The sequence below is a fragment of the Topomyia yanbarensis genome, chromosome 3, assembly GCF_030247195.1.
Source record: "Topomyia yanbarensis strain Yona2022 chromosome 3, ASM3024719v1, whole genome shotgun sequence".
Taxonomy (NCBI): Eukaryota; Metazoa; Arthropoda; class Insecta; order Diptera; family Culicidae; genus Topomyia; species Topomyia yanbarensis.
The window spans coordinates 372,518,278-372,536,124 of NC_080672.1; the positions used below are offsets into that span (position 1 = coordinate 372,518,278).

At 38.0% G+C, this 17,847-nt stretch overlaps 1 protein-coding gene across 5 annotated transcripts in view; it reads left to right on the forward strand.

Annotated features, from left to right (window-relative positions):
- The window catches only part of LOC131688433 (protein dead ringer), a 364,954-nt gene that overhangs the window by 84,688 nt on the left and 262,419 nt on the right, over positions 1–17,847 (forward strand). For all 5 annotated transcript variants that reach the window (XM_058972658.1, XM_058972653.1, XM_058972655.1 and 2 more), the window contains exon 4: positions 104–204. In XM_058972658.1, coding sequence (XP_058828641.1) covers positions 104–204 — 101 coding nt within the window. The remainder of the gene's footprint in view (positions 1–103; positions 205–17,847) is intronic.

Genomic DNA, 17,847 nt, shown 5'->3' on the forward strand with positions numbered 1-17,847 from the left:
TTGAGTTGCGTTATGCACTATAGATCCCAGCATGAATAGATCCAAAATCCACGATGAACGATGACTCAAACCTCTTTATTTCGTCACCTTTCTTTCCTCTCAGCGAACCCGGGCTCGAATTCGTCGACCTCGAGCGAGACATCCAACTCATCACAGCAGAACAACGGTTGGAGCTTTGAAGAGCAGTTCAAACAAGTCAGACAGGTAAGTGGCCCTCTTTTCGCGTCCGAAGCATTGCTTTCTTTGATTCGATCAGACTTTTTATTGTTGTTCGTTTTTTCGTTGTTGTTGTTTGTTCCACTCAATTATGTACCATCTTTACGGGGGAGTTGGAGGCAGTTCCACCCCTTTCATTGAAGAAACTAATCATTCGACATTCAGTTGGATGCGTAGTAAAGAATAACAATCGATTTTTCTTGAAAACAAAAACAATCAACCAAGCAAGGACGTGCCGGAAATCACTTCAATACCTCGTTGATTAAATGTAATTTGCGTAAGAAAGCGTTCCTCTTAAAAGGCCTGTCTAGCTATCGATGGTGGGAGGAAATGAAGGCCAGCTAGCCAGCTTTCAATTGATAATTTATTCCAACCGGGCCTCCGATTACTATAACGACTATTGGCAATTATTTATCATAGGTACATGGCTTTTAGGCGAACGATTTCGCAGCAGACAGATCCAATAAGTGGTCTCCCAGATGATAATGAATATTCATGATCAGTTGCTCTATCAGTTCGCACAGTATTTACCTACATCCGCCACTCGTCCGTTGCAAACGAAAAGAACGGACCAAGGTACGAACCGATTCAAGTCCATATCGACGACGATCGTGACTCAATGCCAGCCGGTGCAATGTAGGGAATGTATCATGATCCCTTGGCTGCGATCCGAGAGGAATGGCAACTTGATTAACTGTGAAGGCAGCGTGCCGCGGTGTCGCGAGACGACAGCATCAGGAAAAGTGCATTGGGTCGGGATTCAAATTAAAATAAATAGAAAACTGAATTGAGGTTTGTTTGTATAACCTGCAGGGAAATCAGCGTGTTTCGATACGGATGGCGATCAATTTTCCGCATAGCATTGATGTGAAAATCCGCGGGAGGTTTGACGAGAAGATTGGTTCGTTGTTGGATGAGCTATTCCATTGATGTGTTGATGGTTCGTATCAATTTGTATCTACAATATCGTCGGCTGAACCTTTCTCTGGGTAGTAAAATTAAACTAACATTATTGAAGTTTGTTTAATAAATTGATGGTGCGAAATACAATGTTAGCAACGAGTTCATCTCCATTTTTCCGGTCATTTGTAAGTGGCAGGTTAATGCTGACTGGATTTGCCAAGATAAAATACACTTTTAAGCGAAACGGATTTTACCTGATTGAGGTTGGATGGTAGGAGAAAGTGAATGCACATGATTACTCTTTTGTTTGTTGTTCATATATATTTGAAGTCTTAATAATAATTATTCAATATAATAATCCAAATATGTAAATCCAAACTTCATATTTTTATAATTCGGAAATAAATTCGAAATAGCAAAATCTTTTTCACTAACCTAGTTCGTATAAACTATGGTATAATGGTTACAGGGTTAACACCAAGTTTCTTGCAACACAGTAAATTCACTATTTACCAAAAAAAAAAACCAAATGTGGTACAGATACAGTTTTCATATAGCCTTTGTTTCACGGTGCCCCGACTAGCGCAGTGAATTTATCCGGTGAAGACGAACGGACGTTGCTAGAGAAACTGAGTATTTTGTTTTCTTTTCTGCATTTTCATGTTTATACTTTGTTACTGCTGCTTTTTAGATTCCATTCCCTAAATAACCTCGTGTCTAAATGGCCGAGTGTGAGAATAGTTCAATCCTTATCGATAGATCCCCTGATGTTCCAATGAGTAAAATGGATATTACAAAAATTACGCCCATCTTTGATTCTTCCAATAGTCCAGCCAGTTCAAATGGACCCTGGGCAATCTACTTCCAGCCAGGCTGCAGCTTAGATAACAGGTGTTCGAACTAATAAGATACTCTTTATTGTGAATGACGACGACCAGGCAAACCAGATTGCTTACTGTGAGCGTTGTACGAAGAAATTTAGAGTATATGTACCTGTAAAGCAGTGGAGATCGATGGAGTTGTCGCCGACCTGAGCCTGACGCGCGAAGATATACTGAAGTATGGGGTTGGTTGCTTCACTTCCTTATGTGAATATTCTGGAATGCAATCAATTGTATTCAGCAACTATTACACAACACACAACCACCTATTATGTCAATAAGAAATGGTGCGACAATTGCAAGGGGGATAGTGAGGATAACCCAGCAAACCAGCAATCGTATATAAAAGTTTACAATAAATTACAAATAATGACAGACTAAATCAAAATTACAAATAGTGCAAGCAAAAATTATGTTTTGTTGTAAAAAGTTCACATAAAATGCAAATCTGTGATCCAAATACAATTTTGACTTGAAGTTATTTATTAGTCCACTACAATTTAAAACAAAATTGTACATGCGGAAATCTTGAAACATTGTATAGAAATTAATTTGCAATTGGATTAAACTGCAAAATCGTTCAAAAAAGAATTGTCACCTCCTTATAGCACTTCGCAAATTCTCTGTCAGACTAGTTCAATATTTGAGCAATAAAAATGGCTTGAGTAAAGAATGTAGGTTTTGATTTGACAGGTATAGAAGGTATCATTGGAGGGCCATATTTAGGTTGGATTATGGTATTTTTAGATCGTAATCACAAAGCGATAAAAATGATCAAATATAATCGTTGCTTGACACTGTATAAATAGGTGAGTACATAGCGGCTATGCTGGGAATACGAAGATCTCGGCTTCGAAACTGTGGAAGTAAATCGTAGCAGGTAATTTAATAATTGATGTTCCAGTAACTCCAAACTCACCCATGAAAAACATATCTACCAGTGTGGGCGTGTAACTATGTCTTATAACAGAATTATAGAATTTTCATCCTGATTTTTTATTTTCATGTTATTTTTAAAAAAATACTTGTTACCACATTGGGGACCTTAAGTTGCATAACTCTCCATGTGATCACATATAAACAGATAAGCTAGATGATTGTATAATGCTTCTGATTAGATCAAAATTCGTCGTAAATCACATAGTTCTACTATACCGATTTGTTGTACGTATATGGCCTCCACTTTTGTTCACATAGAAGGGATCTGTGCATTTTATACAATCAATTTATATCGTTTAAGAGTTCAGTTAATCAAATTGCAACTTATTAAAGTGAATCAAAATGTTGGCTGGGAACTCTTGTGGCAGGGAAACCGAAAGATGTAGTTACTGTGGGGACTTTCAGTATACTCTTAAATCATGCCCTGCGTACAAGCAGGAATCAGGAATCAGAAAATATTGGTTTAGATGGCACGTTCCCAGTATGTAGTCGGGGATTTGTGCCTTGCCGTGTGTTTTGATCATTTCCTGAGCGGAAGGAAAGGAGAAGAAGGTGTGGGGAAGTAGAATTGGAAGGGTGGGAAAATTAACAACACAAAAACAAACACCAGATAAGTTGAACTCACAAGTAAGCCTAAAGCTCTTTATCACATTGGATAAGAAACTTTAGTATGTCTCTGAGTTTCAGTCGTCGAAACATGGTTTCGTCTATATAAGGACGGCCGAAGACTCAAAATCGCAATTGCGCTACTGCTGGACAGTTGTATATCAGATGATATGAGGTTCCGTGGTCGGATTCACAAAGATCACATGAAAAAGACTCAGCGCGCTGAATAGTTGCTATGTGATGGTTGAGTTTGCAGTGGCCGGTTAAAGCCCTGGTCAGCATGCCGCAGTGGAGCTTCGAAAAATGTAGGAGATTTTTCGAAATCACTGGGCACGGTTGTTCTAGAAACGCCTTTGTTTAGCTACATGTTTCTAGAGTTCTCCAATAATTGCGGTGCTCGGACGAAGCCCAGGACCGTATTTTTTCCCTTATCCAACTTGTCGAAATTGGCAGCGCGGGCTCAGGACCAACGAAGTCAATCGCTGAACCTGCCCTGGCCAATTCGTCAGCCCATTCATTTCCAGTAATACCGCAATGTCCGGGTACCCAGACAAGGTAGATAGTGTTGACAATGCTTAGTTCTTCGATTTGGGTTCGGCACGCCATCACTAGCTTGGACCGGGATTTGTCTGAGCTAAGGGCCTTGATTGCAGCCTAACTATCGGAGCAGAAATTTATAACTCTGCCGGACAAACTCAGTTGAAGGGCCGATTGCACCCCGCACATAATCGCAAAGATTTCTGCTTGGAATACAGTACAGTATCTACCTAGTGAGTGAGATTGTTCCAATCTCATTTCACGACAGTAGACACCAGCACCAGCACGTCCCTCCATCAGAGAACCGTCAGTGTAACAGACCACTTGCGTTTGTTGTTGTCTTTCCATATAGCCAGACAACCACTCCTCTCGAGAGGGAATCTTCACATGGAATGTCCTGTAAGGAAAACTACGTGTGAGTGTAATATCGCTGGGAGCAAGAATATCTTCACCCCATGTATCCACTTGTGACCACAATCGTGTATGACTGGTAGCAAGATAAACATGGTTACTGTTCCAAAGCACAGTAACTTGCAGTCTGTATGTACATTATAGTGCTTCTTGTATGAGGTGTATGTGTAATGGTTTGATATTTAGAAGTGCCTCAAGAGCAGCAGTCGGAGTCGTGGTAAAAGCACCAATCAACGCCATGAGCGCCATTCTTTGCAGATGGTTTAGCTTTGACTGGACTGTCACCACCTCTCCCCTCTGCCACCACACAAGGCATCCGTATGACAGTATTGGACGTACAATTGTCGTGTAAATCCAATAGATGTATTTAGGTTTGAGACCCCAGGTCTTTCCAAAAGTTCGTCTGCAAATACGTTGGAGTCATATTTAAAATACGTTGGAGTCATATTGGATTCATGGCCATGCACGCTTTCCTGACTCTGAACTCAATGTGAGCAGACCAATTCAGTTTGGAATCCAATATGACTCCAACGTATTTGACTTGATCTGCACACAGTAGCTCAGAATTAAAGAACTGCAAGGGACGAACCCCGGTTGTTATTCGCTTCTTCGTGAGAAGAACCATTGAAGTTTTGCTTGGGTTAACTGATAGTTGAACTTGTCGACACCACTGTTCGACAGCTCTTAATGCCTGTTGCATTAAGTCAAAGATTGTTCCGATGCAAAATCCAGTAATTAGTATTTGGTAATCCTAAGCAAACCCGTAGGTTGGAAATCCAAGCTCATTGAGTTTCTTCAACATGCCGTCAGCTACCAAGTTCCATAACAAAGGTGACAGAACGCCGCCCTGCGGACAACTGCAACTACTCAACTTCCGTATCTCAGCTTGTCGCAGTGACGAGCAAAGTATGCGGTTACTAAGCATTGCGTTTATCCAACCCGAGATACATGCAGGTATCCCATGACCGCGCGTCGCTTCCAGAATAGACTGGAAGAACACATTGTCAAAAGCACCCTCAATATCTAGGAATACACCCAAGCTAGATTGCTTGAGCGAGAAGGCTTTCTCAATGTTGTAAACAACATCGTGAAGCAGAGTGATCGTGGATTTCCCACATTGATATGCATGTTGCATTTTGTGCAGCGGATATTCAACTAAACTAACGTTCCTGATGTGATGATCGATTATCCGTTCCAAAGCTTTCAGAAGAAAAGAACTTAAGCTGATAGGCCTAAAACTCTTGGCTTCTTCATAGCTTGAGCGCCCCCCCCCCCCTTTGGGAATAAATCTAACAGTTATTTCTCGCCTTCCTTTCGGGATATACCCGGTTGCAAGACTGGAAAGCAAAATCTTTTTCAAGACATGTTTAAGAATATCAAATCCCTTTTGCAGTAGCACGGGAAGTATTCCATCTTTTCCGGGTGATTTGTATGGAGCAAAGCTGTCAACTGCCCACTTGACCGATTCAGTGGAAACCAATGTGCGTGGTAACGCCAACGAGTCCGAATCACCAGAATGAGATCTGTGAACATTGTTCAACTCCGGATCGATACAACCTGGAAAGTGTGTGTCGAAGAGACAATTAAGAACATCTTTTTCTTCCGTCACATAAACACCATCTCTGGTTTTTAAGGAGTTCATCTGAAAATCATTCGATTTGGAGAGAATTTTATTTAACCTGCTAGCCTCGTTCAGACTAGAGACATTAGTGCATAGGCTTTGCCAGCCAGCCCGTTCTGCAGATCTAAGACATTTTTATATGCACTACGAGCTGACCTGAAAGCCCTGGAGTCATCACGATGACGCCGGTTCCAAGCTCTTCTCATAATTCTTTCAAGCTCAGCCCTCCACCAAGGGGTTCCCCTAGTCGATTTAACAGTACGAAGTGGACAAGCTTCTTCGTAGGATGCAAAAATGAATGAGTCGTCTAGTTCACTAATTGGTGGAAAATATCCATGAAATTTAGTCGCCAAGTTTTCCAAAAAGAGGTCCCAGTTTGTAGATTTAGGATTAGGATATGTTACTACATTGAAGGTGACATCAAAATGATCGAAAAATATATATTTATGATCGGATAGAGACGGTTCAGTTTCATGTGGAACCTGCCAATTTCCCAGCTCAGGCAAAATTCTATCAGAGCAAAGTGTTATGTCTAACACCTCCTCCCTCCCAGACCTCGCAAAAGTTGGTCGGTTTCCCACATTCAGAATATGGAGATTTGTACTACTTATGTACTCCATCAGTCCAGAGCCTCTCAGATTGATGTCTGAGCTGCCCCAAATGATGTGATGAGCATTCGCATCACTGCCGATAATGAGCGGAAGCCCATTTCTGCTACAATATGATACAACGCTTTTGAAATCATCAGAAGGAGATGACTCGTTATGCGGTAGATATGCTGAACAATATATATATTTTTGTCTACGTTTCCGACAGTCAGTGTAACTGGGACAACACAGATTTCGCGAGTTGTGAGCTCCGATATAAGACACGCGTCAATAGCCTTATTCGCAAGAATGCAAGCACGAGGCATTTCACGTGTGACTTTTTGGATTTAGTGTCTAACTGGCGCCATTTTTGGTGCTGGTTCGGACTTATCTAACGGGTTCCAAGTTGGTGTCAGTTACTGACGAGAAGAATCCGAAGCACTGAAAACAATACTTTCAAGTTAGGCATTGGGCCTTTATGCGCATAATTTCCTCTCACAAAAAATATCCAACAAACGGAGAATTTCTTCATTGACCTTCTTTTTCGATAATTACGACGCCATTACACAACTTTCCAATTATTTCCTAGAAACGATTCGCTTCCAAACCTGAATCAGTTTATTATTTTTTGGTCACTAATGATCTTGACTTGAAATCTCATATATATATATATATATATATATATATATATATATATATATATATATATATATATATATATATATATATATATATATATATATATATATATATATATATATATATATATATATATATATATATATATTTCAATAAGGTTTTAAGTTGAATTTCAGAGTGACTATGTAGTATTTTAACAAATAGAAATAGTGAAACATCATATATTGCTCTACAGCCACAATTGATGTGAGTTTTTTAACAGTTATGTGCCCAACAAAAAAACACCTTTAACAGGCCAACGAGGGTACCCGGGTACCCACAAATTGAAATCCTCATAACTATGGCTTCCTTTAACCGATTTGGACACTTTTAGATATTTTGGATTCAGGAACTCGTCCACTTTTTTATTATGTACAATAGAACCGGAATAATGGATCTGGTTTTTGGTAATCCGGATTTTCCGGAGTAATGTTCCAGTACTTGGATATGATTTGTAAATTTTAATAATGTACTAGCAATATGAGTATCAAAACTCTTCAAATTGTCTCGGAAGTCTATTTTTTATTGTTAGGGTCCCTATGGCAATTTAAAAAATGGAATTGGAATGGAATGGCCACTCACGGCCCCACGGGAACCTGCTCCGGAATATCCGTTCCGGGGTCAAATCACCAAATGGTTCCAAAACCACGAGATACAGCCTACTGATGCAATTCCAAGAATTTTGATGCCCATATTGCTAGTATTCCATTGAAGTTCGCAAATAGTACTCCTGCACAGGAACCTGCTTCCGGAAACCCGGATTCCCGGGAACCGAATGAAGTAATCCGAGTCATTTTTACCAAGTCCAAAAGTGGATTAATTCCTGAATCCAAAACGGCCAAAAGTATCGAAATCGGTTGGATATTACCTTAGTTATGGGCATTTTAGTTTTGTGGGTACCCGTGTACCCACGTCGGCCTGTTACGTAGTAAAAAATTTCAGGAGCCCCTCCTCACTCCCACCCTTACTATATCAACAACATTATTAACCCAAAAGCTTGACTTAGTGAAGTTCTAAGATGTCACAAAGTTTCAATTTCCAGCTATGGATAAAACATAGGAATTTCATTAATTGAAACTTAAAAAGGTACCCGGGTACCGCGTCGGACACACAACGGTTAAATGAAAAAAAAAACAGTTACGTTTAGGGTCCTGTCATAGGTTTGGCAATTAAAATTAAATGGCTGTGAAAAACGAATCCTGCACGGAACATTTAATATAATGGTCGAAAATTACCGATTGTTAGACAGACAATTCCAGTGACTTTGATACAAAAATTGACAATGGTTGGTTCATACAAGATTTTACCGGTTGATACGAGGAACCGTATCTCCGGACCGTAAAGTCTGATTCATATACTGTATGTGGATTACTCAGCAAAAAATATTATTTATTGTTCGAATGCTAGAACACTGTAATCGCCGTCAAGAATAATTAAAATACACACACTCGTAGCGAATCACACTAGTTTGCAACATATGTACAACGGTACGACCCGTCGCCTCAAAACCTACTGATGTTCTAACAGAAATACCAATTCAATTTACATCCTCCTCTCGGATGCTCTCTTCAAACACTCATTAACGCAACAATTTATCATCGTCTCATTGTACGCCCGGGAAATGGATTGCCCCCATTGGATCCATCCATCAGGCTCGATAGTAAAAAAAAGCCAAAAACAGCGCACCACGATTTGTGACCGTAAGGCGAACGAGAGGTGACGAACGAGTGCGGTCCCAGATGAATAACGGATCGTTGCTAGCTGCCGGTGCAGGATGCGGGGGAGGGCTGCCGGATTGGGGCTTATTTGTAAAACGTACAAAAAGTTGAATGCAAACAAAGACTTCTTGATAAATTGCTGTCATATTATGCGGCCTTAATATTAAATTTATCTCCGACCAGCGTCACATCTTCGGTTCGCTCGCTCCGGTACCATGAATCAAGGTGAAAATGAAACTATTTAAAAATTCATTTTTATTCAAATTAAGCCATACTTCGGTCGTGTTGAACGAGCGAGGACCAGCGGGGCAATCGTACGAGGAGCAAGACCGTGTGAATAAAAACCATTCAGTTGCCTATGGCTAAGTTTTCGGTCAACCCGGGGTTGGGGTTTCCTCAGACCCTGTCGCCCGGTTCGTTTTCTGTACGGCCCGCTCAAGTCGTACAGAGTATGTAGTTTCTCACTCGAGTTACCAGCGCATGCGATATGTTTGAACCGGGACGAATCTCGTCCCGCACGGGTCTTTTCAGCTGGCGATAAATTAATGCGACATTATATGGAAAGCAGCGTACAGCTCAAAGCGTCGTAATGGCTCAATTGGAATATCAATGCGAACGAGTTCATGTAATGGATGTTGAAGTAAAGCTGAACCATTGCGAGATGGGAGTTTGGTGATGTTTTCATATGAAAGGAATTAAAAATGGTTCGAATATATCTTTCTTATTTCCTTTGTATGCCCAGTTATGGAACCGCGCTAATTGATTAGTGTATTATAGCTAGAATTGGTTACTATTATCTACTCTTCACATTTTCAGAAAAGACATGTATAGTAGACTGCCCAGAAAAATAATGAATTTTTGAAAACTCAATCGACCCACCCCTCAGTCGATTTCGGGTCCCACCAGGAGTACTTGGACCAAATTTGAAGCAAATCGGATAAGTCTAGCTACTGGACAAACGTGCCTGAAGTTTGTATGGGATTTTTCGACAATTTACATGGAGAAAACCCACTAGCTGGCATTTTCGTCGCTAGGTGCCACTGTATGCATCGTATTATCACTATAAGTGAAAATAAGATAGATAATTCAATTGTCTACAACTTTGTCGAAGAGTGCTAGTGAATCCGGCTTTGTTAAAATAAGTTATTAAACTTTTAACGAAGTGATGTATGAGTCAGTTTTGCATGAGGCCTAGCAGTGTATGGTTGTGTATCAGTACTCGATTTTCACGAACTATACATTTTTGTGAAATAATCGTTAGGTTTAGCTCAATTTCACTTATAGCGATAATACGATGCACACAGTACCACCTAGCGGTGAAAATGCCAACTAGTGGGTTTTCTCCATGCAAATTGTCGAAAAATCCCATACAAACTTCAGGCACGTTTGTCCAGTATCTAGACTTGTCCGATTTGCTTCAAATTTGGTCCAAGTACTCCTGGTGCGACTCGAAATCGACTGAGGGGTGGGCCGATAGGGGTCATTTTTTCCTGTCACTCTAATGTATAACCTGCGTCGGATTTAGCTAACTCCTTCGGGATCATGTAATTTTAGTTGAAGACTAAATAGGGCTTTAAATATTTTTTTTTATAAAATTTTCATAGAACTTCCTAAAAATCTGTTAAGTACAATCTTTAGCGTTATTATTATACTCAAGCTGCAAAATGAATGCAATCACAGTACATGTTTATTACTTGTCAGTCAGGCCCGTAGCCAGGATTTTGTTTCGGGAGGGGCTTAAAACTTTTTGCATGAAGGTGTTAACTGGAAACTAAATGTAGTTTTAAAAAGTTATTTGTGAAAACAGTTTCAAAACTAAGGCAGTAGACAATATGTTATCTGATACTAGAAAGGCTATAATATATCGACGAATTATTGCTTTTGAATTAGATTTTTATTACTAATTTACAAGTTACCATTTTCACCGTTGGAATATGCAAACGTCGTCTTGTGGGTGCCCCTATCATGCAGCTTGGAGCCAAAGAATTGAAGTTGTCCAGCGCAGATTCATACGATATGTGTTACGTCAATTGCCTTCGAACGATCCGCTAAACCTGCCAACATACGAATGCCGTTGTCGATTATTAGGATTACACACTTTAGAATATGGTACACACGTGTCGTAGGCTACCTTCATGTCTTAGTTCCTTCTGACTGAATATGATGTTTCCGATCTCCTATCACAAATTAACCTCTCCGCACCAACCCGTGTCGGCCGTCTTCGACCACTGCTGCAGCGCAACACTTACTACGCTGCTAACAGACCGATATTAGAAATGACCCGTCGCTTCAACGATTATATCAACATCTTCGACTTCGCCATTAGTGCTACGCAGTTTCGTAACCGTTTGTTGCCATTTTGGGTCATTTCTTTTTAGTTTAGTTCATTAAGACTCAGTGTCAGTTGGACAAAAGAATGTCGAAATTCGCTACAAATCATCTGATCGGGCAGGCGATTTGTAGAAATGGCTTAGTTATATTATTTTCAATAATACAATTCATTAAAGACTATTTTCGGCAATATTATCAGACAAGTGAGAACAACTAATTATTTATCTATTGATATCATTAGACAGCCTGATTTTTCTAGGCCATTAGATCCTTGAAACTACGGCAAAAGGCACACCAGTAATTTTGTTAACATGTGAAGTGTGTGCAAAAAAACTACTCGTTTCTCTACAAAGCATAACCTAGAACATTCGCTCTATTGACTTACAATCTTGCAAAACCATTGGGACTCGATCAGACTACCTTAATTAAGCAAATATTATATTTGAGCACACAAAGCTTAAAGGATTTATTTCAGAATTGTTGAACAATACAAAAAATATGTGCCAGTCCTTTAATCCGGAATTTTATCTATTAAAAAACTGTTCACTAATCGGAAGGTAATCCCTCAGTACTGATTACTGTCTCTTCTAATTCACGTAAGTTTTGTTAAATGTAACATTGATGACACCACTAAAATAACTAGAAACTATCAATATGGGTGAGTTCTTTAATTTTAGCATCAGACTTGCTTCCGACAAATCAAAAAGAACACATCGCACTTGCTCCTCCTGTGCCGAATGGACTTTCTTTTATATTTCTCTATTTTTAAATTACTGCAATTTATTCGATTCCTGTGAATCTTTTGCAAATTTTTTGTCAGCCTCAGTATGCATGGCTTACATGGCAGTTTCCTTCTGGCAGTTGGATTTGCTGTGATGCGTTCAGTTACACTTTCTAAGTAAATTCCAATATGTTGACACTAATCTGCTCAGTAATTAGTTCGTTTTCAATTAATTTTTTTATAATCATTGATATTGGAAAAGATGCATCAATTCTTGAAAAAAACCTATAATGCTTTTTGAATACAGGTTTGTTTTACCAAAATTTAGGAAACAATTTTTGTTTATAGAGGTTTAACCTTAAGATCATTCGCCTCTTTGCCGTTTTTCCACACCGAATTTAGCGGATTAGAGCGCAATTCCGACAGCACTTGTTATGAGTGCATAGAAAGGATGGAAGAAATGCTCTTGAGGCGACTTAGATTCTCTTTTTCTCCTCCGTGATTTCTGATCATCTCTCTCATTTTATTCCAAAACAAACAAAAACAGATCAAGAGACTGCCATATAGAGTAGAGTGGGGTAAGTAGGTCAGTTTTGTTTGGCGAGCTCGTGCTCGGTATTTTTGCACTGATTTTGACGGACAAGCACTCGTTGGAAAGGTTATACATCTGGCAACGTTTTGGCAATAATGGTTCAATGCCTGGCTAAATATTTGTCAAGCTAAATACAATAAGACGAAAATACTTTCTTTCGATGTTTTTAAAATCTGGGGGTACGATAGGACTATATTCAAGGTAAAATTAAACAATGTACACGCCTAGAAAATCACCGGCTCAACTTTTATTTTAAGGGAATTAATACTGCAGATTATTTAAACATTAAATTGACGTCATTCAGAAAAGAAAATGATATGTTGCAAATGATGTGAAAAATCATGAAACTGCGAAAGGAAATTGAAAAAACATGTTCTTTCCGCAGCTACGTCTGGCTTTGTACTTGCGAATGACTTCTTCGGTGTCCTCGTCGTCACCAGAGTGTGTAATTGAAGTTGTTAATTCCGGCTCACTTTGTTGTTTAGCTGTGAGACGATCAGTAGTGACCTATAGTGCCCCCAAACGGTTGACCTATCGTGCCCCCAAGCTTATGTTTCATGTTGATGTTCGTATTTTTTCATCAACAAAATTATCAAAAAACTAACACAATACTCTGTTGCTTTGTTTTCATCACCGCTAGCAAATTTGGTATGGACGGTCATCGATTTTTTTCGGTGAAAATTAAAACAAACTGCATTTTACCGGACGTTTCGACCTACTAACATGTTCAGTCATCCTCAGCGGCTTAATGTCTACAAAAACGTCTACACAATGAACAATTCACATTATCAACTGCTGCCGTGTGAGTGTACAAGACAAGACAGCAGTTGATAATGTGATTGTTCATTGTGTAAACGTTGTTAGCATTAAGCCGCTGAGGATGACTAACATGTTCAGTAGGTCGAAACGTCCGGTAAAATGCAGTTTGATTTAAATTTCACCGAAAAAAATCGATGACCGTCCATACCAAACTAACACAATACTCGTGCTCAGCATTAATTTTTAAGTAAGAAAAGACCATCTTGACATTTTTTTACATTGATTAAATTCACACAAGATGAGAAACCTCTGCAATAATGTAACTTTATCTTTGCTACATTGTTTGCAGAGCCCTATATTATATTATTACCCCTATACCTATTGTATCCCCATACCTAGTTGACCGCATTCTACTCCACCAAAGATATGAAATAGAATTTATTGGACTTATAGATTCAACCAGTCATAACATTTTAGTCGCAGTGTTTTAATACGGAACGAATCCTCGCATGAAAATAAAATTAAATGTCAATAAAAATAATATTGCGTTAAAATGACGCAAAAACTATAACGGCTATAACGTTCTCAGTAAATTGAAATATTTTTTGCCTAGTACGCTTGAATACAATAGCTAGTATTTATACTAAGAGTACAGAGTGCACAGTAGGGCATTGCAAAAAAAACATTTTTTTTTGAATTCTCGAAGGCCCCCCCTCTCATATTGTGACAAATGTTAAAGTAAGCTCAGATGCCAAATTTCACATCATTTGGACAATTTTAGACCTCCGCCCACTTCGCTTGAAATTTTTTGAAATTGGTGCTATGGGAAAATATGGAGAAAAAATACATTAAATGCTATAACTTTTGAAGTAGCAATCAGAAAATTACAATTTATACCTTTTTTGAAAGGAAATAATCTTGATATTTGAATGGAAATATCTTTGTTCTTGGGAAAGTACGAGAAAGTGGGGTACTGGGTCATTTTGGCCCCAAAATCCCATATATTCAATGATTTTTTTGCTCCGTGATGCAAATCATACATATTTTGTAGTTTTTCTAATGTGAAAAAATCTCAAAAATCGATCGGAGCCTTTTTGACCTTTGTCCGAATACGAGAAGTTGGGGTTAAATGGCCTTTGTCATTCATATTAAACTTCATCATTTTCTCGTGCATATATCTCTATTATTCTTCATTCAATTTTCATAAACCATACCTTGTTGAACGTGGAAAATCCTTAGGATTATAACGAAAAAAGATTCGCTACCGGTAAAATTCAGTAACATCAAATTATCTGACATATAGTGTCGATTTCACATTTTTATCATAAAATCGCACATATTAACTCCATTTAACAACAAAATTCTTATTTAATTTACTACTTTTAGTGCAAAATATGCTTAGGGATCACATTAGAAAAGTTTCATTCCTGGAAAACTAGGGGAAGTTGGGGTATTAGGACAAATAATGAAAAAATAAGATTTGTAGAGTAAATATCAAAAAGTTTGAGGTTTCTGAATTTTACCTCTAACGTTTTTATTTTTGTTTTATTCCTCAGAATTTTCAACGTTCAACAAGTTACATTTTATGAAAATTGATTGAAGAATAATAGAGATATATGCATGAGAAAATGATAAAATTTAATATGAATGACAAAAAGCCCTATAACCCCCTTCTCGTATTCGAACTAAAGTCAAAAGGGTTCCGTTCGATTTCTGAGATTTTTTCATATTAGAAAAATTACAAAATATGTATGATTTGCATCACGGAGCAGAAAAATCATTTAAAATATGGGATTTTGGGGCCAAAATGACCCAGTACCCCACTTTCCCGTATTTTACTAGAAACAAAAATATCTCCATTCAAATATCAAGATTATTTTCTTTCAAAAAAGGTATAAATTGTAATTTTCTGATCGCTACTTCAAAAGTTATAGCATTTAATGTATTTTTTCTCCGTATTTTCCCATAGTATCAATTTCAAAAAATTTCAAGCGAAGTGGGCGGGGGTCTAAAATTGTCCAAATGATGTGAAATTTGGCATCTGAGCTTACTTTGACATTTGTCACAATATGAGAGGGGGGGCCTTCGAGAATTCAAAAAACAATTTTTTTTTGCAATGCCCTAGTGCACAGACCTAATACTGAAATTTAAATTGGGTGCAGTTAAAAAACTTTGCATTTAAATTGAAAATAGAGTTGCCAATATCGAGCCTCACATCTGAGTTTGGTTAAACGTGACAATCAATTGGGATAAAACGTTCACCTTTGGAGAGTTTTAGATCTCAGTCGTCCATAAAACTTCTACTATTTTTTAAATAAATTTAAAAATTCGTTTAGCGGATCCGGTCCAATGCTTTAGTCCATCGGAGCAGTAGTTCTTTTATCTATTTCTGTCTATTTCCAACAATAAAATAATAATACGAGTTTTAATGGTTGTCCAGCAGATCTCGCTCATGCTGTTCGGCATTGTACGTGAATACCTGTTTAAGAGGCTGGGAAATATTTTATCCTCACAAACTGCGTAAAGGGGGTCGTTCATATCTATCTAGCTATTGAACCCTTCCGTGTCATCATAGTGGTTGCTCCCTTTTTGTTCGCGAACAGATGAGTTGTTCCTTGCTTGTTGCCTTTACGAGTGTGAATTTTCTCAATGATTTACTGGCTGTAGGTTTTGAGATACTTGACGCAGCTTTTGCCGTTGTCAATATTACCTGAACAGGTGCCACAGATTTAATATTTTAGGTGTTCAGCGGTTTCTGATCAGGGTAAACCACAATGTACCGTTTTTTATAGAAGTAGAACATAATAGTTTGTGCTTGATATGTGCAAAGAATACTATGTGTGATTGTACTATCGCATTATGTTTTGTACTGCATTTCTCCCAAATGAGACATATATCTGAAAGTAAGCGGTGTCCGATCTTGTAACCGAACATTGATTTTCTCACCGTCCATATATATCAAGCTCTTAATTAAAGCATTTTCACACACAACAAGGTGTATTAAATTATTTAAAATGAATGATTTAGCCTGGGCCAATTTGTTGAACGCGATGAGCGCTGAATGCCTGAGATGGTAGAATTCGATAAAGGTAATTATCGTAAGTCTAAACTCCATTTTCACCTTAAAAAATATTCCTCATCACGAATACTCGGTCTTATGCGAGTCATCAATAATCACAGTATTTGGCCGAAGTTCCACTTCTTGCTTCTGCGACTTACTCATCTCGACAGAATACTAGTACAAGAAGTATAGTAGCAGTTTCCCTTGTTCTTCAGACAAGGCACACAATGTAAAAGTAACTATTTTTGTCGTTCGCTTTGCACTGACTTGGGCAGAACCATAAACCATACTGAGTTTTGTGACCGTTGTTTTATTTGTTGGAAACAACAATCTTCTTTAACTATTTCTCAATGATTTGTTCACACCAAACGAGTTACAAAATTGTTAAGTCGTTGATAATCATGTTTTTGAAATTTATTTTCAAAACATTTCGGAGGGGCTTTAGCCCTCTAGCCCCCCCCCCCCTCTAGCTACGTGCCTGTTGTCAGTGATTGTTAACTATAACTAAAATAAAACATCAGAGACAAATATATAATCTGCTAGGTTGGCGACATATTTTGTCATGTACCAATTCTGAATACTGTATTGTTGTCACATCAAAAAAGTTTTACACAATTTCATAATTCAATGTTAAAGCATTACCAAAGAGCTTACTTTGAAACGGTATTTATTGAATAATCAAGTTGTCATGTGTTTTTTTTGCATACACAGTGTTCGACATTTATTAATTTGTTTTAAGTATTCGTGTTTTACACTTTTTCACCTACGTTATTTGTGGTATTTTTATAAATAGTTGTAAATTACTTTCGCGGCGAACACATAAGTGAAAATCAGCTAGCAATGTTATTTAAGCACCGTTCTGTGAAATCAAAATAATTAGCACTATTAATTTCAAAGAATGTGAAATCAGCGATGCCCCTATGCTATATGGAATACTATATGAAAATTACTGTCTTTGATGCAGAAATTGTTTTTTTTTTATTTTAAAGAAAGTATAAAATAAATTTAATTTTGAAACCAAAAATTTCACCTCAGAATTAAGTATCCATATCGATTTTAAAATTGTTACTATTTTAGTTGGCACCTCACTTTATAAAAAAATGGCGATAAACTAGAAAAAAACATTCCGCTAGAGTAAACGCGCATGTCTCGATTTAGCATTGAGTAATATATTACCCTTCCTATCCCCTTTATCTACCCATCAACATACGAGAAAACTGCAGGTGCATCATCATTATTGGGATGGAATGTAGACACAGTATGCTAAATCAATTAGCACCTATTTC